The 27,078-nt window shown below is 39.3% G+C and overlaps 1 protein-coding gene across 1 annotated transcript in view; it reads left to right on the top strand.

Moving 5' to 3' along the window:
- GCH1 (GTP cyclohydrolase 1) overlaps window positions 1-26,875 on the top strand; it is a 52,337-nt gene extending 25,462 nt beyond the window's left edge. Inside the window, exons 2-6 of the mRNA XM_058566962.1 lie at window positions 11,924-12,033; window positions 15,887-15,942; window positions 24,531-24,562; window positions 25,500-25,584; window positions 26,506-26,875. Of these exons, the coding sequence (XP_058422945.1) occupies window positions 11,924-12,033; window positions 15,887-15,942; window positions 24,531-24,562; window positions 25,500-25,584; window positions 26,506-26,632 (410 nt within the window). The 3' untranslated portion in view covers window positions 26,633-26,875. The remainder of the gene's footprint in view (window positions 1-11,923; window positions 12,034-15,886; window positions 15,943-24,530; window positions 24,563-25,499; window positions 25,585-26,505) is intronic.
- Window positions 26,876-27,078: the final 203 nt, after the last annotated feature.

The following is a 27,078-nucleotide window of genomic DNA, read 5'->3' as shown; positions in this document are numbered from 1 at the left end:
AAGAAAACTAATATTCTCTGTTAGGAGCATCACATTTTATTTTACTTTTACTTTTTATTATGTAAAATTTTCAAACACACAAGTAGACAAATTGTATGAAGGACAGCTATATACTTCCTACCTAGATTCAAAATTAACATTTTGCCGTGTTGGCATGGTCTCTTCTTTTACTGAGAACAAATCAGAGATACGTATTTAGAGGTGAAATGTCTCCCTAGAAAATGTTTTTCTTCTTGACCACTTAAACCCTATTCTTAGTAAAATTAACTGTTAATTCCTTAATATCATTTAATACTTAATGTATATTCAAATTTCCCCAGTTGTCTCAAATGTCTTTTACTCATGACTTAATTCAAGTCAGGACCCATTCAAGATCCTACATCCGCACCTGATTGTTGGATTTTAATCTAGAAGAGTTCTTGCTGCTCCTTTTCTGCCCGTGGCACTGATGTATCAGAGGTCGGCAGTTGTCCTGTGGGTTGCTCCACCTTTGGGGTTTGTCTGATGGTTTTTCTCCCTGTCTTCGTTTGACTTGTTTCTCTATCCCTCATATTCCTGGAAACTGGAAGTTAGGCCTAAAGACTTCATTAAATTCAGGGAAAACATTTTTAGTAGGAATGCTGTTTTCTTCGTGTGGTATCACAACCAAGAGACACAAAATATTTGAATCTGGAAGATTTAAAGACTCTAGTTGGTTTGAAAAGTGATTTTTTACTGGTTTCTTAGGATAAACTTCTATAGAGAAATTCCTTTTTTAAAAAATACCTTTTTATTAGTTTGAAGATTTAATGGATTCTCCTTTCCCCTGAAACTGTTTCAGTTTGATTTCAGAAAGTAAAGGTCAAAGTAGCATTAAATTACTGCATTTCCCCTCATATAAACCAAATAAATAGTTGGTATAACAGTATTTTGTGACCGACGTGCCCCAGCTCTGGGCTCCCGCAGCCTCTGGTATCAGGATGCTCTGGGCTGGCCATTAGCTTGACCCTCTCCTCTCCTTCAACTCCCTTGTTTATAACTAATTTTACTTATAAAAAAATCAGATTTGCTCTCTTCATTTCTTTTGCTGTTGTTGACTTCGGGCCTCGTCACTTCGCTCATGGCTGACCATGAACTGCGACAACTCCTGAGTTGGGTTTCCTGCCCCTGGGCTCTCCCCCTTCAGTCCAGCCTTCAGTTCAGAACCTTCTAGGCCAGGCAGACTTCTGGTGGCTGGTGATCAGGGCTCATCTGGAAATCAGAGGATAGGGGTCAAAATCCAGCTCCTGCACTAATTAGTTGGCTGTACTGCAGCAGGTAACTTAGTGTTTCCAAATAGAGCATCAGTTTCCTCATCTGTAAAATGGGGATGATAATTGTTTTGACTAATGCAGAGTGTGGCAGGGCTTGAAAGAGGACATGAACTGAGTGTAAAATTTAATTTGAAAAATGCCCTAAAATAGAAGGGAGTCTGGTTTCTGCCCAATGCATAGACCCACTCAGGCAGTCCACTTTACCTCCTGTTGTTTCTCACTGTGTATTTCATCTCATGTGGTAACTCTCTTCCTTACCCTTCTAGAAAACCCTCCCTCTTCCTTTTCTCCTATCTATCTTTAAGGTCTGGGTCAAATCTTCAATATAGCTGTATTTTTTCTCCCAGCCCATAACCTTTCCTTTATGTAAACTATTGCTTTTGTGGTTTAGCTTCTAGTTATTCTCTAAATATTTTTACACATGGGACTCTTATTTCCTCAGATCCTAAGTTTCTTGAGGTCACAGTGTGATGTATTTGTGTTACCACACCAAGTCCGTTTTTGCCCGCCACCCAGCAAGCCAGTCACCGAGACGACGAGATTGCAGAGAGAGGGAGTGTTTATTAATCACAAGGCAGCCAAGTGTGGAAACGGGAGAATGAATCTCAAATCCGCTTCCTCAAAATAGGGACTCAGGGATATTTATGGGATAGGCAGCAAGGTGGTCTGAAATGATTGGAGGTGAGGAGAGATGAGGTGATTGATGATCTGCGCAAGTGTAGGCAGGCTTCATGCCTCTTCACAGGACGAATGTTCACAGAATGGCAGTGTTAGCATGCCCTGAGCGTGGAGTTCCAACCACTTGACGTCAAAAGGTCGCTTATCGGACATATGTCTTCGTGGGCCCAGTTGATGGGTTGGTGGTCTCAACCAGCCTGAAGTGGACAAAGGGTTCCAGTTCCTGAAAAAAATAGCTCAAACACCCATTACCACGGTGACCCAGGCTCCAAGGAGATGTCATCCATAGGAACCTAGTGGGAGTCAGATAGCATATTGCCTAAACAGCACGGTTAATAATGGGTAAGTTTATCATGCAGATTTAAGTCCTCGCTTTCCGTTCTGATAAGTTTCTAGGTAAGGCCATACCCCCCTTCTTCCTGGTACAGGGAAGAAGATACTTTTACAGATGGAGATTTTCTCCACAAATTTAAATGTCTCTTATAAAGGGTAAGCAGAACTAAGAATGGGCTTAGCAAGGACCGTCCCAGATACCCAGTGATGTCTATGGTGATGGCCTGTTCTGGGGGCAGGCCTCCCATCCCAAACTCTTTTGTTCAGTTAGTGGGGGTGGGGGCCAAAGTGTCTTTCAGGCAGAGACATATTTTGAGGTGACCAATTCCGATCCCCCATAGTTACTAGCTGCTTAATCATCAATGGCTAACTGTTTGCCAGCTTCATTTGCTACCAGCTTAGGAACTAGTACAGGACCTTCTATGAAAACTTGATTGTGTTATCCTCGAAACAGATTTCTAGTGAGTTGGCTGTAGGACCTAACTGGTTTCTTAAATGGCTGATGTTTTCCTAGGATATGGGTACAACTTTCTTATGTGAGGTCCTCCTTCCTTTCCTTTTCTCTGGACCACGTGGTCACTTCTGCTGCGTGCTCTAGGTAAAGTTGGCTCCAGCTTCTTTCCCTTGTCTCCCCTCCTTGTCATCTGTCCTCAACCTCTGTCTCTGTTCCAAGCCTCCTTTCCCTGCAGCTGGTGTGCAAAGCTCACAGTGTTCCCCAGGAACTGTCGCCCTCTGACTTGGTGACTGTAGTGAGGGTTTGTGGTGAGGAATTATATTGCCCGTTGTTCAGCCTTGCTATACTGCAAGTAAGGCCAGTAGTGGGTCCATTTTCAACCCTCATCCTCTCTCACCCCTCACAAGCCTGACCAGTCGTTAGAATTGCTTGGGTTTTTAAAACACATAATCCTGGGTTCACCCCCAGCCCCAGTGAATCCGACTTTCTCAGAGTGGCTTGGGAAGCTATATTTTCCAAAGCTACCTATGATTGACCATATTTGAGAATCACTGTTCTAAAAGATGATCTCTTATCTTTTAATCATTTGTCGCTAATCATGGTCGCTTGCACACCCTGCTGGTACTTATCTGTCAGATCGTGTTACAGATGGGTCCACAACATCCGTCTGTATGAAATCTCATGGCGTAAGTGAATGTAGGATGAGAAGAGATGAGCCTGTTAAAGCTTTTGAAGCAAATGGATAGGTTATGAGATTGGCGTGTCCTTTATTTAGAACTGCTGTGAACCAGACCTTTCTACTACCATCTGTTTCGTAAATTCCATTTTCAGTTTAACAGCTGGATTGTGAAGATACACAAAATTATCCAATTAAAAAACTAAATTTGGGGGTGAGCACAAGGGGTGAAGGGAGACATGTATGTGGTGATGGGCAAACAAAAGTGTACAACCAAAAATTTTACAATGTTCTAAACTATTAAAACATCAATAAAAAAAAACACAACTAAATTTGGCAAATGTGTGTCTTTTTTTTTTTTTTTTGATGACTCCTGGAATACGCTGTGTTCCTTTCCTTCTAAGGCTCTAATTTTGGTCTACCAGAAATTTTTAGAGTAGTAAACTGAGACCAGAATGAGAGTTCTTTGGCTTGGATAACTTTGAGAGTTAATAATGTATATGATTGGCAGCCTTTGGTTTTATCCATGAATAAATCTGAATAGTTTAAAACAGGTGCCTTTCTCTACCTCAGTACAGAAAGCCTCTGGCCACCACCATGCACATCTCAAAAGCTGACCAGTGGGGGTGGGAGTGTAACTCTGTTGTAATTTGGCATTAAGTTCCAACACCCCCAGAGCTGTGCAAGTTGGGAACCTGGGAGTTATGTTAAGCTCCTCTTCCAAAACCATCCTCCTACCTGTGAGGGCCTTGAAGCCCAGGTCACAGTCTGCACAAAGCTTGAACTAGAACTCAGGTCTCTGGACTCTTTTAATTCATTCCTTCTGTTTTACCATTTTACTTGTGAACAACTGTGCATATGGTTCTGTAACAGCCAGTTCAGTAATCGCATCTGGGTGGAGAAATTATATGTGCTTTCATTTTCTCATTTCAGTATTTCTATATCTTATAAATAAACTACAATCAACATTACTGTAGCGATCAGGAAAAAAGTCTTAGTTAATAAAAATAGCTTTATTTTTATTAAATATAATAGACGTAGTGTTCACAACAAGGCCAGCTGAGAGGATGGGGATAGCTCACCTGTACTGTATTTGCTGAATTAAACATGCATATCAATACTATTTTGAGGGCAGCCAGTACATTTATTTCACTGGCCTTGGGTATATATATATTTTTCCAGCTTTGTTGAGATTTTATTGACATATAGCACTGTGTAAGTTTAAGGTGTACAACGTGTTGATTTGATAGACTATATATTGCAATACGATTACCACTGTAGCATTAGCTGACGCCTCCATCACATCACATAATCACCATTTCTTTTTTGTGGTGAGAACATTTAAGATCTACTCTCTTAGCAACTTTCAAGTATGTAATACAGTATTTTAACTATAATTAAAAGCTGTACATTAATCCCCCAGAACTTATTTCTCTTCTAACTGGAGGTTTGTATTCTTTGACCAACATCTCCCCATCCCCACCCCCCCCAATCCCTTGGTAACCACCATTCTACTCTCTGTTTCTACGAGTTCAGCTTTTTAGATTCCGCATGTAAGTGATACGGTATTATCTTTTTCTGTCTGTCTTATTTCACTGAGCATAATGCCCTTAAGGTCTCTCCATGTTGCCTTGGCTATATTTTAATTGTGTAAAAGCAACATGAGAATTTATTTCTGCCAAGGATGACGGAAATGATAATCTCCAAAATAACCAAACATTCCCTTTCTTTGCAATACATTGGATTTTTCCTGCTGACAAACTTGCAGTTTATGAAATAAGTTCATGGAGGGCATCCAGGCCGTGCAGCAGCTCTGCCTACGCCAGCAGGCGGTCTGAACGGTTGTCTAAAGTCATCTTAGTTTCTGCCATTGTGTCAGTCTGTGAATGTTTGGGTTAATGCTCATTTCGGCCAAGTTTTACAAATGTTAGGTCTGTCTTATTAAGTGCAAAAAGCTGTGAATGTTGGAAGTGCTAACAAGAGGTGTACTGTCGATGGAAATGAAGCAGAGATAGTGCTTTTCTTCCTCTTTTAATTTAACATTGCTCTTACTTTTAGGACAAATTTTTCAAATAGGAAGTAGAAAGCAAAAAGTTTTAATGTCACGCTGAGGGCAAAAGCCTTTGTTTGAATTGCAGAGTGTGCTTTAGGGAGCTTTCTGAAGGAGTTTGCAGCATTGCATGGAGCAGGCTGTGTCTTCCCTGTGTAATCCTCCTCCAGCCCCAGGCCCCAGCCCCTGGTGCAAAGGTAATATCAGTTTATTGACTTTTTTTTTTTTTTCCGGGAAAATAATAGCACCATGTGCGTAAACACCTCAATTAAAAAAAACTTTTTATTAATGAAATGTCTAAAATAGACAAGAAAAGTATAAAGAACTAGTTTAACCAGTATCCATCCAGTTTTAACAAATCTTAACACTTATGCTATAATTGCTTTAAAAAATGCAGATATGGTTTAAGCTTCATAGTTATCTCTTTCTGATCTTGTTACCCTCCCTCCACAGAGTTAACCACTATCCTGAATTCTATCTCTTAGTTTCATGCCTGTTTTTCTACTTTGATTTTATATGTATGTCCACAACAATATGTAACAATATGTAATATTGTTTCTGCCTCATTTAAATGGATAGTACTGTACATATCTGCTGCTTCTGACACTTGCTTTTTTCACTGAACATTGTTTCAGGAATTTATAAATGCTGCTCAGATTCACTCACTTGCACTGCTGGGTTGTATTTTATTGTATGACTCTACCCAAACTGTGTAATTGTTCTTCTGATGCACCTCTCAATTCCCAGCTTTTGCTGTTATGGGTAATGCTGCAATGAGAATTCTTATGTTCCCTTGGCCACATGAGTTTCTTTGGAGTCCCTTAGTTTTAAAATCTATTTTAAGGAGGTAAATCACAGGGTAAAGACTGACATTAATTGGCTAAAATGGAGGATATGTGTTTAACTCGGGCTCTGTGCATGGTATACGGGCACTGCATGGAGATTTCAAAGCCTTAAGCTACAGCACTTACCCTCAAGGGTGGGAGAAGTCAGCATGGGGATGGCTGCCCCAGGAGGCACAGTGCAAGAGTGCTGTATGCTGCTAGAGGCTGCTCTGATGTGACAGGGCTTGGGCCAGTGATTGAGACTTTTCTCCACTAATCAGGGTCAGCTTATCTTTGTTAGCACCTTGAGTTGATTTCATTCCAGTCAAGAGCAAAGATGCTTGATGGCTTTTTAGGTCTTGCTTTCTCTCAATTCTAAACCAGGAGGCAGACCCCCTTCTCTCTGTCTTATTGCTTAGGATGGAAGCACACTCAGTGTTCTGAGTTTTCTTCCTTTGTCTTTCAACAGTGTCCTCCCAGGAAGACGCATCAGATGTAGAATTCTGGCCTCCTCAGAGATCTCTAGTTTTTGGTGCTGATCACCAGACATCCTAGATAGCGCTAATTCCTGTTATCACTCATTCAAAAGGAACTCCATTAGATAGAATTTTCCTTTTGTGGGAAATCTCTCCCAGGAATTTCCTTTTACCTTTTCCCCCCCCTTTTACTCTAGCATAAACAGGTCTATGTCCTTAAATATATATCTATATGTTTGAGTAGCAGCATTTTGAAGGTGTGAAGATTCTCTGTAGCAGCACAAAACTTGGAATACTGCAAAGCTGGGGCTCTCAGAGTGTGGTTCTCAGAGCAGGAGCATATTAGCATCTTCTGGGAACTAGTTAGAAATGTGAATTCTCAGGGCCACCCAGACCCACTAGAGTAGAAGCTCTGGGGGTTGGGTCCAGCAATTTGTGGTTTTTCTTTGATTGAAGTATAATTGACATAGAACGTTATATTAGTTTCGGGTGTACAACATAATGATTTGATATTTGTATATATTGTGAGATGATCACCACAGTAAGTCTAGTTAACTTCCGTCACCACACATAGTTACAAAATTTTTTTTCTTGTGATAAGAACTTTTAAAATCTACTCTCTTAGCAACTTTCAAATGTGCATTACAGTATTAATAACTGTAGTCACCATGCTGTACATTACATCCCCAGGACTTATTTATCTTGTAACTGGAAGTTTGTACCTTTTGACTCCCTTCACTCATTTTGTGCACCCCCCACACCCCTGCCTCTGGCAACCACCAATCTGTTCTCGGTATCTATGAGCTTGTTTTGTTTTTTGTTTCCTTTTAGATTCTACATATAAGTGAAATCATATGGTATTTGTCTTTCTCTGACTTATTTCACTTAGCATAATGCCCTCAAGGTCCATCCATTTTGTCCCAAATGGCAAGATTTCATTCTTTTTAATGGCTGAATGATATTCCATTGTGTGTGTGTGTGTGTGTGTGTGTGTGTGTGTGTGTGTGTGTGTGTATCACATTTTCTTTATCCACTTGTCCATCGATGGACATTTAGGGTGTTTCCATATCTTGGCTATTGTAAATAATGCTGCAGTGAACATGGGGGTCCATATATCTTTTCAAGTTGGTGTTTTCATTTTCTTCAGATAAATACCCAGAAGTTGAATTGCGGGATCGTATGGTACTTCTATTTTTAATGCTTTGAGGAGCCTCCATGCTGTTTTCCACAGTTGCGGCCCCAGTTTACATCCCACCAACAGTGCAACAAGGGTTCCCTCAGCGATTTCTGTTTTAGCAAGCCCACTGGGGAGTCTGAGAACCCCTGCTTCAAAGGGTGCTGAAATAGGTCCCTGGGGTCATGTTCTGGGCCTGCCTTCTGTACTTTCAGGAAGGGACTGAATATTTGAGGGATGGCTGCCCAGTAGGGGTATTTGTTGTCATTGCTGATTAATGATTAATTAATGACACTAGAAAGGTGTACTTTAGAATTGACATTATATGGTGTTGTTATAGACAAACCTTTAACTTTTGGAGGCTGCTTTGGTTTCCTTTGTTGGTTATGACCAACAGTAGGAAATAGAATGCCGTAAATCCTCGTTTCCAGGGTCGCCTTCTTGCTGCTGATAACAGGCAGGAAATTAAAAGAATCAGTGATGGTGGTTTGTTCTTATTAGCCACAGATGGTAGTTTTCAGATATGTTGGAGCAAAATGTAAATAAATATAGCAGGGAAAGTTCATTATTGAAGAAAAATGATTTGGCTAGGTCAAGTTTATAGTCTGGGTTCATTTTAATGAAGTGGGATATAGGCAACATATAGTGTTCCATCACCACACAAGGCATTAAGATGTGTGAAGGACACTAGTTTTTTTTCTTTTTGGTTTAATTTTGAGTATGTAAAACAATTACGTGGTTTCAAAGTCAAAACTATATAATAAATTATATTCACAGTTGTCTTACTTCTGTCCGTATCCCTTCTCTCCTATTCTCTTAGTCCTTTATGGGTAATCATTTTTATTAGCTATTTGATAAATTCTTCTGTTTCTTTTTGAAAATAAGCATACATATGTGTGTATATATTTGTTTCCCCTTTTCACTTTTTTTACACAAAAGGTTGCATATTATATGACTTTTTTTTTTTTTTTTTTTTGGTGAGGAAGATCAGCGCTGAGCTAACATCCGTGCCAATCCTTCTCTTTTTGCTGAGGAAGACTGACCCTGAGCTAACAGCTGTGCCCATCTTCCTCCACTTTATATGGGAGGCTGCCACAGCATGGCCTGACATGCTGTGCGTCGGTGCGCACCCGCGATCCAAACCCGGGCTGCCAGCAGCGGAGCGCATGCACTTAACCGCTACGCCAACCGGGGCCGGCCCCATGACAGTTTTTAAAAAATAAATATTTTTAAAAGTTAGCCCTATTAAGGTGTAACTTAGATTTAATAAAATTCACCAACTTTACGTGTACAGTTTGAGTTTTGACAAATACTTGCAGTTGTGTAGCCATCAGTACAGTGAAGGTATAGACTCTATCACCCAAAAAAGTTTCTTCCCACCCTCTTGCAGCCAGTCCTCTCTCTCACCTCTCTGGTCCCTGGTAAACCACTTGTCTGCTTTCTGTCATGATATTTGCCTTTCCTAGAGTCTCATACATAGTTTTATGTGTGTGTATATGTGACTTCTTTCACTTAGTAGAATTCTTCGGAGATTCAACCATGTTAGTACATGTATCAGTAGTTATTCCGTTTTCTTGCTGAGTAGTGCTCCATTATTTATACATTCCAGTTGATGGACATTATCCTGTTGCTCTTTTTTTAGCTTTTTATTTTGAGATAATTTTAGATTTAGAAAAATACAGAGATAGTACAGAGAGTTGCTATATACCCTTTCCCCAGCTTCCTCTAATGTGAACATCTCTCACAGCTGTGGTACAGTTATCAATACTTAAGAAATTAATGTTGTTAATACTAGTAGCGAAACTACAGACTTTATTCGGATTTTAGTTTTTCCATTGCATTTAGTTGTCATGTTTCTTTAGTCTCCTCTAAGCTGTGACAGTTCCTCAGTCTTTCCATGTCTTTTTTAAAGAATACTTGTTCAGGTATTTTGTAGAATTTCCCTCAATTTGTCTGGTGATTAGACTGCAGTTATAGATTTTTGGAAAAGAATACCACAGAGGTGGTGTGCCCTTCTGGTCCTATGATATCAGGAGCTACGTGGCATCAATGTCTTATTACTGGTAAAGTTAACCTTGATCACTTGGTTGAGGTAGTGTCTGCCAGGTTTCTCCACTGTAAAGTTACTATATTTCCTTTTCTGTAGTCTGTTTCTTAGAAGAAAATTATTACTTTTTAAATCCTGATATACATCAGTGTGCGTGGGGCGCACAGTTTAGCAATTTCCTCAATCTTAATTATAATAATAGTAATAATAACAATTACCACTTACTCCGCCTGCATAGTTCTAAACACAGGTGGATTATCTCATTTAATCCTCACAATACTCTGTGAAGGAGGTGTTTTTTTTCATACCCGTTTTATAGCTGAGAAGATAGAGGCACAGAGTGCTTTGCCCAAGGTCCAACAGCTAATTAGTGATAGAGCCAGATGCTAACTTAGACTAACTCTAGGGCCCAGCTTTTAACACATGCCGTGTGGTTGTTGTCAGAGCTTAGAATGGAGATGCTCTCATTCTTTGCCAGGGAAAATGAATGAATGCTTCCTACATTTGACAATTCTCTTTTGTTCTTTAGGAAATATTTTTTTTGTTTTTACTTTCAGGAAGATTCCTAAAAGATTTTAGTAAGCTCTGCATGGCAGTAATATGACATTAAAATCATGGAGAAATCCAGGATACTTTGGGAAGCACTGAGAATTTATTTTTGGCCTTCTTTCAGAAATATGACTGAAGGTTAGGGCAGGGTATTCAGAATAGAAAACTGCTTTTGGAGAAGGAGCATTTACGTCAAGAATGGCACTGAGCCTTCTCCTCCCTGGGTTTTATCAGCCTCTCCTAACAGGGGTGTCCTTTTTGTCTGTGAGTCTAAACTCCTCAGGTTCACCTTTGTTGACCCCACTAATGATTTTTCTACTATACAGTCAAAGGTGTCTCTGAATAGCCTGACTCAGGGGATGATAACTGTGGTTAAATGATGACTCAGTATCTGTGAGCCTCTATTCTAGTAGCAGCGGAGCCACTGAGGGTCAGACTGTGTGGGTGGACGTGTGTACTTCTTCTCTGTGACTCACTCAGCAGCCTGTCTTTCTGAGGGGAAATAGCTGTAGGTGGCTGCAAAGCTCTATTCATCTCCTCCCTTCTCAGTCTCATCATACTATGTAGGTTGGGTATCCCCAAATTCTTGAAATCATGCAACTAGTTATCTTAAATGTATCTAGTCTGCCAAGCTGTCCAGAAATCAGTGCAGTTTTTTAAAAATAAAGCTTTTTTGTTTCTAAATGTCTGTTGTATGCCTGGCTACGTGTGCCACAGTCCACAGGTTAAAGAAGGTGGTGCTCATCACCCAGAGCCAACCTGGACAGGTGTCCACATAAAAACTGTAGCGTTTATTTCCTTAGGACGGGAAGAAGGCAACTGTTTAGAAGAGGTCTGATGTTGCATGCAATAACGCGAAAATTTTATAAGGGTAGAAAATTACTTGGGGGATTGGTAACAGGTTGAGTTTACAGGTGTCTGGATCTGGCCTGAGAAGTCAGAGGGCTAAGGATTAGTTTTTTTCTCAGATACGTTTCGATACATATCCATTATAGAGAAGGTATTAGGTACAAGAAAATATAAGGAAGAAAGGGAAAGCAGCCCATTTCTCCCACCAGAAATAGCCACTCCTTTGTTTTGCATAATTTCTCTCTCCCTCTCTCATGCTGCAAATATGTTTGTAATCCTGCATTTTTATGTAATACTATATCATAAGGATTTTTTTCTATCATTTAAAGAAAAGACTTTGATAATTTGGTGGGAGAAAAATAACTACTTTTAATTTGCATTCCCTTAATATTTTAGTTAGGATTAATGTTCTTTCTTATGTCGAATGTCAACGTGTATTTACCCATGGAGATTGTTAGCTCTTCTACTCTGTATCTTTCTGTAAATTTGGAAATGTTACTAAAGCAAGCCTCTTATTTCAGATGTCCTAAACGATGCTATATTTGATGAAGATCATGATGAGATGGTAATTGTGAAGGACATAGATATGTTTTCCATGTGTGAACATCATCTAGTTCCATTTGTTGGAAAGGTAAGGTTTTCTTTGTTGTTTCCTAACAATTTACAAAAGCACAACCAAGTTTTAAAACTAGGATAATTATATTTAAAATTGTCACCCGCTAATACCTAATATCCCAGATATTTAGAATTACACATAAATGTTTACTCTCTATCAACTTGACTAATAGCTCGAAATTAACAAAACAAAAACTAAGTAGCAGAAGGCCCTGGGGCCAGCGTTTCATAGTAAATACCATGTTCATAGATTAAAGTAATGAGATTAAAGTCGCGTCTTTTTTTCTAAGTAGCTGCCTTGGGCTCTGAAGACCTTTGCCGTTTATTTTGACTAAATAATGTTTGATCCAAGATATACTTTTGTGTAAGACAACATGAGCAGTAATGATTGCAGAATTTCTTGTGGTGGAGGTTATAGTATTAGTGGATTTAGTTTGTTTCCAACTCTTTCTTTGTTAGGAAAAATGAACCTAATGCAAGCTAGATAATATTCTCTGGCTTGTTGTAGTTAAATATACTTGTGAGAACAAGTAGGTGTGAGACCAAGAGCTGTCCTGTTCTCTTCCCCTTCTCCCATATCATAGTTTTATTTTATTTTGGCTTTTTATTAATAATTTTCAAACAGGACACTAATAGGAAATAGTGTTATAAACCCATCACCTTAATTTAATGTTAACATTTGCTTCACATTTTTTTGTTCAAGTATTTTATTTTTTATGGAAGTAAAACATAGAAAAATGTACAAATCATAAGGGTATTCCTTACCACCCCACAGATCAAGAACTAGAACATTATTAGTATCCTAGAAGCTCACCTCATGCCCGTTCTTAATCCCTAACCCATTCCCTGTCCCCATAGGTAACCAGTATATTGATTTCTAACACTATAGGTTAGTTTTGCTTGTTTTTCAACTATATATAAATAGAAAGAATCTACAGCATGTTCTCTTTTGTGTCTGGCTTCTTTTGTTCCACATTGTAAGAGTCATTGATGTTATTGCCTGTCACTGTAGTTTGTTTATTTTTCATTGCCGTGTATTATTCCATTGTACACACATACCACAATTTATCTATTCTGTTCTTGGTGGATATTTGTGTTGTTTTCTTTCTCTCTGTTTCGTTTGTTTGTTTATTTTGTTTTGCTATTACAAACAGTACTGCTACTAGCATTCTTACGGTGCACATATGTATGCATTTGTATTAGAGGTGTACCTAGGAGTGGAATTGTAGGGTCATGGGGTATACCCATGTTTGATTTATTTGGATACTGACCTTTAGTTTTCCAAAGTGGTTGTACCAATTTACACTTCATATACTCTCATATGAGTCCCAGTCACTTCACATCCCCTCCAACACTTGGCACTTTCAGTCTTAACTTAAAAGTTCAGCTTCTGATGTGTGTATAGTCTATCTCCTTCTTAAACCTTTTAGTATAGAAAATTTCAAACATATATATGAATAAAAAGACTGATATAATAAAGTTCCATGTTCCCATCAACCAGCTTCAGCAGTTAGCAGTAAAGGACCAATTTTGTGATAGTCCAGTCCCCACTGGACTATTTGGAAGCAAATCCTAGATATCATATATTTTTTCCATAATTTCTTCCAGAATGTCTCTCTGAGAAGGATTTTTTTAGAAACATAACTTCGATTTGATTATCAGCCTAAAAAGTTAGCAGTAGATCCTTCAACATGTTAAAGAATATAAAGTATGTTATAGACAGCATGACTTTTCATCAGTAATTAATATGCATCTCTAAAATAATATTTTCTTATCCACAGTAGCACTACCATAAACAAAATTATCAGTAATTCCCAAATAGCATCTAATAACTAACCCATATTTACATTTCTCCATCTGTCTCAACTCTTAGCGTCAGCTTGTTTAAATCAGAATCCAAATAAAGGCCACACATTTTCATTTGCATTGCATTGGTTGTTATGTCTCTTAAGTCTTTGATTCTAAAATAGGCCGGCCCTGTGGCTTGGTGGTTAAGTGCGTGCGCTGCGATGCTGGTGGCCCGGGTTCGGATCCCGGGTGCGCATCGAGGCACCACTTCTCCGTCCATCCTGAGGCCGAGTCCCACAGCAACTAGAAGGATGTGCAGCTGCGACACACAGCTATCCACTGGGGCTTTGGGGGGAAAAAATAAAAATAAAATAAAATAAAAATCTAAAATAGTCTCCTCCCATCCCCCAGTGGCATTCTCTTATTAAAGAGACTGGGCCAGTTGTCTTGTAGAGTGGCCCACCTTCTGGACTTCTTCCACTCAACTCCTGGATTTCCTATAAATTAGATTAGATCTAAAACTTTCTAAGGTTAAGGCTAAACATTTTTGATAAGAATAATTATCAAATTATGGGGGTGCTTGAGGACTCCGTATTTCGCTACGTGAGGAGGCGTGCGCTGCCCGGCAGTCCCACAGTTAAGGGTGCTGGGCTTGTGACAGCAGGGCTCAGGGTTCTTAAGAATGAGGAAACCTTTGAACTCATCACTACTTTTTATTGTAAGTGACAAAATTAGGCCCAGAAAGCCTGTGACTTGCCTAAGAGGCCCTCAGGAGTTAGCGACTTGGCTGGGGCCAGAGCCAGGAGCTTGATCCTGTACTCAGCTTCTCACCACTATATCCTTTTCCTTTCTGCTATGGTTACCTCTGTGTTTGTGTCCTTGCTAACTCTGTTTTTAAATGTATTATTCAGTGATAATTTCCTAAAATGGACATTTAAATGACTTAGGATCTTCAGGAAGACCAAAAATAGTACAAACAATAAACAGATTATAGCTCTGCATGTAAATATAAAAATTTCAGGTGGTACAGAAGACTTTGGTTCTATGGGAAAGTATTAACTCTGATTTTTCTGTGAAGTACCCAACGTTCAGGCGCTACTTTACTTTCTCCTCTGCTGACCCAGGAAGGCAGTGAGTTGGTGTTCTCAAACTCCCAAAGCATAGTGCTAGCAGATGGAAGATCACTAATTACTACTAGATCAATTATGCAAGTGTACAGTAATTATTAGGTGAACAAATGCAACCAGTGCTGGCAAACCATGATGCAAATGAATCTGTAATTTTATATTAGGTTAATTGATTGCCTACACATGACCATTTACTTTATTAGCCTTTTTGGAGAACTGGTATTTTCTCTTACTTAATGCTTGGCTTAAAGAGAGGTAACATTTATGTATTAGATATTAATCAGTGCCTTTTAAGATTATAGAAATGGCTTTGCCTTATAGTAGGTCCTATAAGAACTTAAGTCTGAAGATCCAGGTTCTTGTTGAGTCACATTTGTAGCTGTACCCCTTTTCTCCTGTCAGGAGAACGGTGCTCTCCAGCAGCTTAGAAATGGGGCCACCACACATGACAAGGGACATGAAGACCCTCTTTATGTGCAACAGGGCTCTGCAACAGGGTGGGATTTTTAAAGCCACCATGATGTGTGGAATGGCAATATTTATACTTACAGTTTCAGCCATTTAAAGGAAGTTTTCCTGGCTACATTTTAATATTGCTGCAGAATAATTTGCACTTTCTTGAGAATGTTTCCCCTCAACAGAGGGAAGACTTTCAGAATTGTATTGGGAGTTTAACTTTACCAGGAAATACCACAACTATACTTTAAATTTGTCATTTTATTAATAGAATCATTCTTATATATTTTCTTTTTACTGCATTTATGTAAATTTTTAAATGCTTATATAATTGCTTCATTTTATAAGTCTTAAAGCTTCTAGATGTTTTAAAGATACATTTTCATTGTGTTGAATTACATATTAAGTATGCTGTATAATGTTTACTTATGTCCTTATTTTGTCACAAAGAAGCACTGTGTTTTCACTTAGCTCACGATTTCTATCTCGTCTCTGAAGGTCCATATCGGTTATCTTCCTAACAAGCAAGTCCTTGGCCTCAGCAAACTTGCAAGGTAAGTATGACTGTGTGGTGAATAGGAAAACAGGTTTCTAGGACCTGCCCCTATACGGTGAGAATCTCACCAGCCTTTCTCTCTTGACCAGTGCAGATCTAACTTGGAAGTCATGTTACAACTTAAAATTTATAGTCTCAGAGACAAATAGACTTAGCGGACCTGAAACACAATGACCTTTTTGCTCATTGCCCCTTTGCCTGCTCTCCTCTCCCACCTCCTCCGTCTTCCTCCACCAACACATCCTCAAGTCTTAGCTCACACCTTTCTCTGTAGACCTTCCCTGACTGGAGAGGACCCAAGAGTGCGTTCAGTCCAGCCCCCGTCCTTGAAGGGCAGTTTAGCAGCAGTGAGAGGTGGGAGAGGACACTGGGCAGGGGTCTGACTGCACTGCACTGTTTTCAGACTTTTAATCAAACCGCCATCTGGGGCCTCAACTCTGCCTTCTGCTGTACCTGGGTACCTCCAGGCATTTCTCGGGAGTCCTGCAGGGCCAGTCAGGTCAGTTCTGGTTTCTTTGCCTCTGCAGACACAAGACTGTGCCTTCTTTGGCTTTCTGAGCTCTATCCTGAGAGAGGGCTTACTCCTCTCTCGCCTGTTTTCCCTTTCTGCCGCAGTTGTATTTTCTGTTCTTTATCCTGTGGGTTCATGACTTTTAAAAAATTCCTTTGCTACCATTTTTATTTGGGTTTTAGGAAGGAGAGGTGATATACAAGCATGGTCATCTATGTTTAACTGGACGTCAATTTGAGAGTTAGTGTTCCTATATCTCTCATAGGCCCAGCCACCAATACTTTATTGCTTCTAAATATCCTTTTTTGTAATTTCTTTATATGGAGTTAGTGAGTCTTGGGTGATGGGGAAATACTGGGAGGTGTGTGTGTGTGTGTGTGTTGAGAGAGAGTTGAGAATAAAATGAAGGAATAGGCAATAAACATACAGTCACGTGTCTCCCACCTTTTTTAAATAAAAAGCTAAGTTTGGATAACTTGATTGAAGTTATAGTGACCATATCAAAATTGGAATAAATGAATCTTTGTGACCAACTGATTATTCTGTGGCTCTGATGTTTTCCTGCTTCTTCTCCACTTGGACACTGGGATTCATGGCAATCCTGAAATGGTGGTCCAGATCCTTTTCAATTCTGTGTTGGAGTCTGCAAAAACCACTCCAGCAATCTGACAGCTGCTCTCCACAGCTGTTCTTTTTACTTTGTTTTCACTTCCTCTTTCTTACTCATTTCCTCTAGGGATTAAAGAGAAAGTAGGTAGAAGAGAGAAATCTAACTTCCCTGGTTTCTGACCTCATTCCTGCTAAGCAACCTTGCCACCAGACAGAGTATTTGGTACCATGGAAGGATGTTATTATGTCGTAGCTGTAATTGCTTCACTGCAGTAAGGTACTTAACACAAATCTGGAAATATTTTGCTGCCTTTTAGTGATCTATACCCAGTGGCAGTGCCAAGAGGTGGCTGAAAAAGGGTACTGGTGGTGACGGGGGTAATTAATCCTACTATAATTTCTATTAGCAACCCCCTCCCCAGTAACTTACTCCCAAATAATAAAATCATGTCAACTGTAAATAAAAGTGTCTTTACTAAAATCGTGTATTCTTACCATTTTGTAATGCATGGTCTAAGTGAAATCAGCGTCTTTGCTGTGCAGACGTAGCGGTAGGCCCAGTCTCCTTGTGCCCTCCCTTCCAGCAAGATCGCCAACCCTACTCCTTTCCCGTATAGAAATTCTAGCACTGCTGATGCCTGTAACAGACTGTCCATATGTGAAAGGTGTGTAGTGGGTAGTTTTCACTTATAAAAAAGCTCGGCAGACCACATTAGGCCCTGGTCTTAATGTCAGCAGCCTTCTCAAGAAGACCACACTGTATAAACCAAGAGTAACACCTTATGGAAACAGATTCTAGAGTGATCCAGTGAGATCTTGGAATAAATGGTAACTTGGGGAGAGTAATCTTTGGTTTTTTCCTTTACTAGTGAAAGGAGAAGATCTCAAATAATTAAGCTTTTACGAAACAATGCAAAGGAGTTGATTATTAACATGGGGATTTGTCCTTTCACTAATAGGATTAAAGCTTAAGAAACAAATGGAACACTAAACCAAAGAACCTAGTGTATGTTCCTTTCAGATAGTTTGTAAAAAATTTGAATAAAGGGTCTATTAAATGGAAAAGAAGACTAAGATTTTATCCAACTGTTTATTCCTTATAAGAAGTAGGAATATTTAGGGAATCAAGAGTTAATAAAGAAAACTGAATGTCTTAGCAAAACTTCCCTGCTCATTGTAATCTTATATGTGAAGTTTGTTATATGCTTGCCTTTAAACGAATGACCTTTTTGTGCCGGGGAAGTCAAATATCAAATAGTAAAGCCTTAAGTAACAAGAAAATGCCAGAAGTGAGTTGATCTGGTTTAACTCTAGTAGAATTCTAGAGTAAACTTAAGTTTGAATAGAAGTTCCTTTTGTTGCTGATAAACCATTGAACATGTATTAGTTTTCTTGCCTTAGAATAATTGAGTGAACATAATTAAATCTTGAATATATAGGGCCGGCCTGGTGGTGCAAGTGGTTAAGTGCGCGAGCTCTGCTGCGGTGGCGTGAGGTTCGCCGGTTCGGATCCTGGACGCACACTGATGCACTGCTTGTCAGGCCATGCTGTGGCGGTGTCCCATATAAAGTGGAGGAAGATGGGCATGGATGTTAGCCCAGGGCCAGTGTTCCTCAGCAAAAAGAGGAGAATTGGCAGATGTTAGCACAAGGCTGATCTCCTCACAAAAAAAAAAAAAAAAATCTTGAATATAGAATTGTTAGTGCCTTGGGGTAGCCAAAGTGAGTCTATTTATTGAGGACTTACCGTGAGGGTAAGCTATTGTGGCTGCTAGAGAAAAGTAGGACACAGCCACTGCCTTCAAGGAGGGGGACAGTACAAGGCAGAAGTCGCCACAGAAATGCCTGGTTTAGAACTCCCAGTTCAGAGGAGCCAAAGATGGCTGTGGCCTGGCAGGGTTGGAGACACCCAGAGGTGGAGGCCTGAGAGAATTCTAAATGGAAGAGAAGTTCCTCTAGGTGTGGTTAATGCATAAGCAAAGGCAAATAAGAGGGTAGGAAAGGCATGTTCCAGTGGATAGGGAGCAGGTTGATGGACAGAAATAAGAGATTTGGGCAGGGGTGACTGGGAGATTGTTAAAAAGGTAGAGTGGGCATTACGTTACAGAGGAAACATTCTTTTTTCCTCTTTCTCTCTATTATAAAAGTAACATACTTACCAGTTAAACTTAAATGCAAATGAGTGAGTAAACAGAGAGCTTTTCTTTCCTAGTTCCATTCCCCACAGTTAAAACTGGAGATCCTTTCACTATCCTTCTGGAAAATTTCTCTGCAAACATAGACATATAGGTCTTTAAAACTAGCAAAACAAAGCAAAAAAAGAGAGATCATACCCTACATTCTGTACTACAACTTGTTTCTTTTCTTTTTAATTTAAAATATCCTGAAATCCCTTGGATACTTTTTAGTCCAAAAAGTCCAAATTCCTTTTAATGACTATATAGTATTTCTTTGATTAATATAATCCATTTAACCAATGTTTAATATCGATAACAATAGTCTACAGTTTGAGACTATCATCATAAAAGGAAAAGAAGAATACTTTGGTGAACATATTTTTATGTATTTGTGTACTTTGAGTTTACCTGTAAGAGAAATTGCCAGAGTAAAATTTACTGGGTTAAGGAGGGTTGAATTTTTGATATTATCAACTTGCTCTCCAAAAAAGATCATACCAATTTATATTCTTAAAAAGAGATAAAGGGTGTGTATTTCTCTACACTTTTGCCAACATTGGGTTTCATCATACTGTTTAATCTCTGCCAAACTGGTAAGTGAAAAATGCTACCTGTTGTTTTAATTTGCATTTCTTTAATGCAAGAGTGAGGTTGAATCTCTTCAGAAACTTCCTGTTCTTAGCCCGTGCTAATTTTCCCGTTGGGTTGTCTGTCTTAGGACTGATTCATCAGAGCTCTCTGAATGTTACAGCCGTTTGGTCAGGTGCTGTGAACAGTTTCTGCCAGCTTGTCATTTGTGTTTTGATTTTGTTTTATAGTATTGTTTTTCCATAAAGAGGTTTAAACCTTTATGTAGTTATAAACTCATGTTTTGGGAGTTATTTTTATGGCCTTATTTTTATATTTACATCTTTGTTCTGTCTGGAATGTATTTCGGGGCAAGGAGGGAGGAGGAATCCATCCATCGCTGATGTTTGCTCACCGACCTCCTGCAGCACCCCCTTCCCTCCTGTTACCATGCTGCCTCTTGCTGGCCTTCTGCCACTCTGCTGGGCCTTTCTTATGTTCCTCCTGGTTTATATGTTAAACTCCTAACTCCTCCTTGCCTCTAATCTCTTTGGGTCCTTAAATCTGCCCTCATGTGCTGCTAGGATCTTCTTTCTAAAGCGTGGATTTGATGATGCTGCTCCTGCATAGAGCCCCGTGGCGTTTAAGCTGACTTTAGCTGACAAGTCTCACTGTGATCCGGCTCCCTTTCTTGCTGCTCTTTGCCTTTTGCTCTAGCCACACTTGAGAATTTGCAGCCTGGTGTCAACTCATGCTTGTCAAGTCAAGTCATATGAAGGCATCGAAAATAGTCTTAAGATTTGCAAGGGTTAAATTATACCATCCATGTGTTCTTCTTGCAAAAATGTCACCAGATTACTTTTCCAGTTGCCAGAGGAGGAAGACCAGGAGAGAAAGCATAAAGCAAAAGAGAAAACAGAGGACCTAGCACAGATGTTATAAGGCCAGTAAGTGGGCTATTTAAATAAGATGTCCATTGGGTTAAATGTAGTACTTAACCATGTCCCCTTTATTTTAGTAATCAAAACAGTATGGTACTGGCATATAAACAGACACGTAGACCAGAGGAACAGAGTAGAGAGCTCAGAAGTAAACCCACGCACATATGGTCAATTAATTTACGACAAAGGAGCCAAGAAGGGAAAGGATAGTCTCTGCAATAAGTGGTGTTAGGAAAACTGGACCCCTATCTTACACCATATACAAAAATCCACTCAAAAGGGATTGAAGACTTGAACATCAGATCTGAAACCATAAAACTCCTAGAAGAAAACATAGGGGGTAAGCTCCTTGACATCGGTCTTGGTGATGATTTTTTGGATTTGACACTGAAAGCAAAGGCAACAGAAGCAAAAATAAACAAGTGGGACTACATCAAATTAAAAAGTTTATGCCTAGCAAAGGAAACCATCAACAGAATGAAAAGGCAGCCTACTGAATGGGAGAAAATATTTGCAAATTATATATCCGATAAGGGGTTAATATCTAAAATATATAAAGAATTCTTATAACTCAATGGTGAAGAAACAGACAATCCAATCAAAAAATGGGCAGAGAAACTAAATAGACGTTTCTCCAAAAAAAGACGTACAGATGGCCAACAGGTGGATGAAAAGGTGCTTGACATCACTAATCATCAGGGAAATGCAAATCAAAACCACAATGAGATATCACCTCACACCTGTCAGAATGGCTATTATCAAAAAGGCAAGAGATATGAGTTGGCATGGATGCGGAGAAAAGGGAACCCTTGTGCACTGTTGGTGGGAATGTAAATTGCATAGAGGTGCAGCCTCTATGGGAGACAGTATGGAGGTTCCTCAAAAAATTAAAAATAGAACTACCATATGATCCAGGAATCCTACTTCTGGATGTCTATCCAAAGGAAATGAAGGCAGGATATCCAAGAGATATCTACTCTCCCATGTTCATTGTTTTCACGAACAAAAACAAAACAAAACAAAATGAGAGGCTATAGATGTGTTAATTAACTAGTTGGAGGAATCTTTTCACAATGTATTTGTATATCAAATCACCATGATATACGCTTTCAAAATCTTATAATTCTTATGTCAGTTATACCTCAATAAAGCTGAAATTTTTAAAAAGCTGCACTTTGGAATTAAATTTGTAGCCATAAATACTTTCATCATTAAATAAGAAACACTGACAACAAAATGAATTAAGCATTTTTTTTAAAAGGAAAAGAATTATAAAGCAAGCTTAAAGAACAAATAAGAAAGAAGACAAAATAAAGTTATTAGTTTAGAAAAATCAAAAAATAGAAATCATAAATCTCAGTTGAAAATCTTGTGTCATAGATTGCTTGGAAGTCTGAGAGGATACATACTTACATCTAGGAATGAGAGGCTATGTAACTAAAAATATGCTTTAAAATCTTTAAATCTTTATGAATAAGTTAAAAAAAAGATGGAGAGAGAAGGGAATGACCCGAGAGTTAGAAAATTTGGATAAACTAGTAGCCATTAGAAAAAGTCAAATTAATGTTGGGAGTAGCGTGGGAGGGAAGGGGCTGGGCCGAGTCAATTTAATAGACGTTATCTCAATTTCCAAGTAACCACTAATTCCCATGTTGTATAAATAATTCCAGAGCTTGGAAAAACCTGAAAAGCTATCCAAGTAATTTGATGAAGCTGACTATCCCTGATAACAAAGCCTGATAAAGCTAGCTTTGAAAAACATTATAGACTGATCTCACTTACGAATGTAGTTGTAAAACTCCTACATGTCAAACAGCCTTCTCTGACAGGCTGCGAGTGCTGCTTTCATCTCACCTCAGGGAGGTTTGCTCCGAGAATACAGAAGTTATGGAGCCAATGCCATGTTCTGTCCTCCCAGGTCTTACACGCCCTTAATTGAAATTCCACGAAATGACAGAGGCAGTGGGGTAGGTTCAGTATTAGAGAAGGTAACGGCTGAAAAGATTTCCAGAGCACACTCTAAATATCAGTCTTCAAATTCAGGAAGCCTAATAAATTCCAAAGAGGACAAATAAAATGAAATCCCTACCTAGACACAACATAGAAAATGCAGAGTACATATACTCAAATATCATAAAAGCAGCCACACAGAAAAATACTACCTACAAGGTAACAGCAAGTAGACTGATGATTGATTTGCCAGCAGCAATATTGAAAGGGAGATAAATATCAACGTCAAACTAGCCTGTTCCCAAAAAATACCTCTCAATAAATCATCTTCAAGCATGAGGGCAAAACAAAGATTTTTTTTTTTTAATTTCAGGGAAGCTATATGATTATCTTGAATGCTGAGAAGACAAATTCAACATCTACTCCTTACTTGAAAAAGAAAACTGAATAAGCCAGGAATAAGCACTTCTAAACTCTCTGAGCATAGGGACACTGTTCACCACATAATCATGCCATAATAGGCACTCAGTAACGGTCTGCGTGAACGACCCTCCTGTGGCAGATGAGTGGTGCTCTACCAGAAACAGGCAGGCACTGTGGGTGACGGTAAGATGTTCCAGGCACTGCTATTAATGTGTGGTGCACAGTATGGATGCCCAGTATCGCCACTGTCGTCTGATACTGTACCTGAAATTTTACTCGAGAAAAAGAAATGATGATTGTGAGAAGTCATTACTAATTTTTAAATCAATGGCATATCCTACTTATAAGAGAAATTAATCACCTGGAAAACTGTCAGAAGTAGTATATACAGAAATTTGACCTAGTAAGAAAGAAGACATATTTCCTATCTAGGAGCTTAAAAGCCATCCTTTCTCAGCTTTTTGTTCAAGATGAAAAAATATATATAATTATATCCCCTCAATGTTGTATATCTACTGGGAACACAAAGAAGAATCAGGGTGGCTCCTGTCTTCAGGCTGAGTGGTAGATAAGGCGGTGGACCTGTTCCTCACTTTAGGGCTATAACATGCATCAAGGAGCAAGTTGTCAGTTCCATCTGAGCGGCTTACTGGGGAAAGAGCCATAAAATGCCTCATAGGCGAGCTGATCCTTAAATTGAGTCCAATTTCGCGACTAAAAGGCCAAATTTTAAAGAAAAGATCCTTAAAGTGAATTGTTTTCCTCAAATGGGTAATTCACGTGACCATCTTTACATTTCACAACTAGAGTGCAAGATGTTGAAAGGGGAGAATTCATCACTGACAGATTGTGTAAAAAGCTAACATTGGAAGGCTTTTGTTTTGGGGGTTGATGGTGCTGAGTGCTTATATGGACCTGTGTCACAAAGAGATGTCTCAAGAAGTCTGTTCAGTTTTAATCTGATTATCCTAATAGGTTTAGTTGGTATAGTAGTTGATGATGGTCTGCTGTTAATTAACAAGTAGGCTTTTTATTTTTAACTTGAACTTTAAGTTCTGATTAAACAATATGATTAATTAGAACACTTGAGACTTGGCCTAAAATTGATGACTTGGGAGCTTTAAAATTCCCTCTACTTCTATTCTTCCTAAGTGAGCATTACCCGTAATTCTCTCCCTCTTCAGGGACGTGGGGAAGCACTATTCTGTGTTGTGGTGGTGGTCTCCTTTAGACCCTCCCTCTTCTCATTGCCCTGTAGTTTTTGTGTCTTTCTGTCCTCCCCTTATAAGCATTAATCCCCTACCCACACCCTACAATTGCTTCAATAAAGTCCTTTTAGTCTTTAGAGGAAGCTTTACCAATTTCACTTGACATTCATGATTAACTAAAACAATTCTTTCTTTTCTAGGATTGTAGAAATCTATAGTAGAAGATTACAAGGTAAACTTTTAAACTATTTCATTTACAGAAAAACATTTTTTCTTAAGAAAGAGGTATTTTTTGTTATTACAAGTGTAATACATATGACTTATAAAAATTAAAACCTCATAGGAACATAAAACAGAAAGAGAAAGTTTCAAGTCTCCAGAATAAATCTTCATTGTATTTGCACATTCCTTCACGTGGTTGTGCATATAACGACATTTTAAAATCGCTTTATTTTTATCGTATTTTAAAAGGGGCTTCATTTTCTTTTTTTCCTACTTTGTTTTCACGTAATGAGCCTTAACCATTGTTCCCACATACCTGTCACTGCCCCGTCGTTCTGCTGACTGTTTGGCATCCCACTGTCTGGCTGTGCTGCTGCTTGATGTGACCAATACCTGCTCTGATAGATATTTGGGGATTTTGTCAGTTTTCAAATAGATGCAGTGCTGCAGTGAACACTCTTGTATGTTTTCAAAGAAGAGTTGTTTATTCAGCACAGGAACTGCATTATTTTGGTTAAATATTTGATTTTCAACATTGCTCTAAGTATAATGCAGGAATTGGGCTGTAGCCCCTTTGTTAATCCACTTGTGAGCTATTGATTCCTTTACTGTGCTCTGCCTTCATGGAGGTGTGTGTTATCAATACTCTGTGGGTCTTGCTGCACACCTGAGACGGTCACCCTTCTAATCTGTTCCCTCCAGTGGTGCTGGAGAGCACCAGGGTTCCTGAGCTCTCTCCAGCACCTGTGCTGCAGGTGAGGGGATTGAACAGGGGTCTCCTGTGGCCCAGGCAGCAGACACAGCAAACTGGTGAAAGCTGGTGTGTCTTGGCTCGTAAACCTCATAGAAATCTGCTTTTTAGATTTCAAATATTCTAGAGACAACAAAAGCTTCCAGCTATCTGTTTGTGTCAGACCCTTAACCTGAGCTCCTTGTCACATCCACAGTTCAAGAGCGCCTTACGAAACAGATTGCTGTGGCAATCACAGAAGCTTTGTGCCCTGCTGGGGTTGGGGTCGTGGTTGAAGCAACGTAAGTCTGTATTTGCCTTTAATGATGTCAATGTGGTGCGTGAAAAGGATACTTAGTGCTGCTCGGTTTTTCTAGCACCAGGTGATGCCACACAATTGACACTGTCATGTTGTCTATCTCTGCTTTTACCTCTTTCATTTACTATGTTGCCAGTATAGGAACCAGGGTATGGGAGACGGGTTTTATTTTGTTTTTGGTGGGGGTTGTAGACGTGTAGGGAGTCATAGCTTAAGTGTAGTGATTTGTACAATCAGTATCATTTTATGTTTTCCTTTGATTTTTTCTTTAGCTCTTTGTTGCTCTAAGCAGTTTTCCTAATATTTTGTTACATGTTTAGAAATAGAGCTAAGAATGGTACAAAGGGCAGCTGAAGACACTTCGAGGTGCCGTGAATCATGAGAAGTGCACGTGTTTTGCGGGCAGAGTTTCCATCCATTCTTCTGGTGTGGCACGAGCTCTGTCCCGTATGTGCTGGCAGCTTCCCCAGGGGGCTCAGACTCACTGTGGTCAGTGCTCTCTGGATCCTGAGACCAGCGTACTTCAGCATTTCTCTGAACACCTAAGCTAGCGCAGTGCTGTCTTGGTCTTGAAGATGGGTCAAGTGAGAATTCTGAATTTCTTTTTATCTAGTTGTTGCATTTCTGTAGACCCCATTGTATTATTTTCACCTAGGAAGAAAATTCCATCTTTTCCCCTTCTGTTGGATGCATTAAGGACGTGACCACTGATAAGAATAAAAGCTATAAGACTAAGAAACTTAAAAAGTTTTAGATCAAATTTGTCTAAGAAGTGATATTTCAACACACTTGGCAATGTGAACTCAGTTTAATTAGATTTAATTTTTTGGCCTGCTTTTTATTTTACAAACCAAGCCAGCAACTGTCTACTCCTTTAAACCACCTTTGTTGTCCTGTTTTTTAGACACATGTGCATGGTAATGCGAGGGGTACAGAAAATGAACAGCAAAACTGTGACCAGCACGATGTTGGGTGTGTTCCGGGAAGATCCGAAGACTCGGGAGGAGTTTCTGACCCTCATTAAGAGCTGAACGTCAGCGTGTGCCGTGGGGTCTGCCGATTGTGTTCGTCTGGGGTTAATTGTGCATTCCATTTTCAGTTGTTACAGACTTGAACTTTATTCCTTGTCACTAATTGTGTTTAATAATTATTTATAGCAAGTTAAGTAAAAATAATTAATAAAAGGGTGAGCCCTCTTCTTTCTTCTTGCCACCTTTTAGTGGCAGCATTCAAGCAGACTGCCAATAGTGTAAGTTACATGCACAGAACCTCTGCCATTCAGATCCCCTGAGCGTGCTGGGAAGGGAGAATTCATGTATTCTGTTTAAATAGTATGCTAATTTGGTTCATAAGCATAGGAGTGTTGGGAATGGGAGAGAACTATGACCAATGTACTGTTTTTTCCCCTCCCCAAACAAAAATGGTGTAGTGCTTATGATAGTTTATGTGCAGTGTGCAGCATTGCTCTGCAAAGTCC

Source organism: Diceros bicornis, chromosome 24 (genome assembly GCF_020826845.1).
Source record: "Diceros bicornis minor isolate mBicDic1 chromosome 24, mDicBic1.mat.cur, whole genome shotgun sequence".
Classification (NCBI taxonomy): Eukaryota; Metazoa; Chordata; class Mammalia; order Perissodactyla; family Rhinocerotidae; genus Diceros; species Diceros bicornis.
The sequence above is the reverse complement of the archived record's forward strand: the minus strand, read 5'-3'. Positions and strand labels throughout refer to the sequence as shown.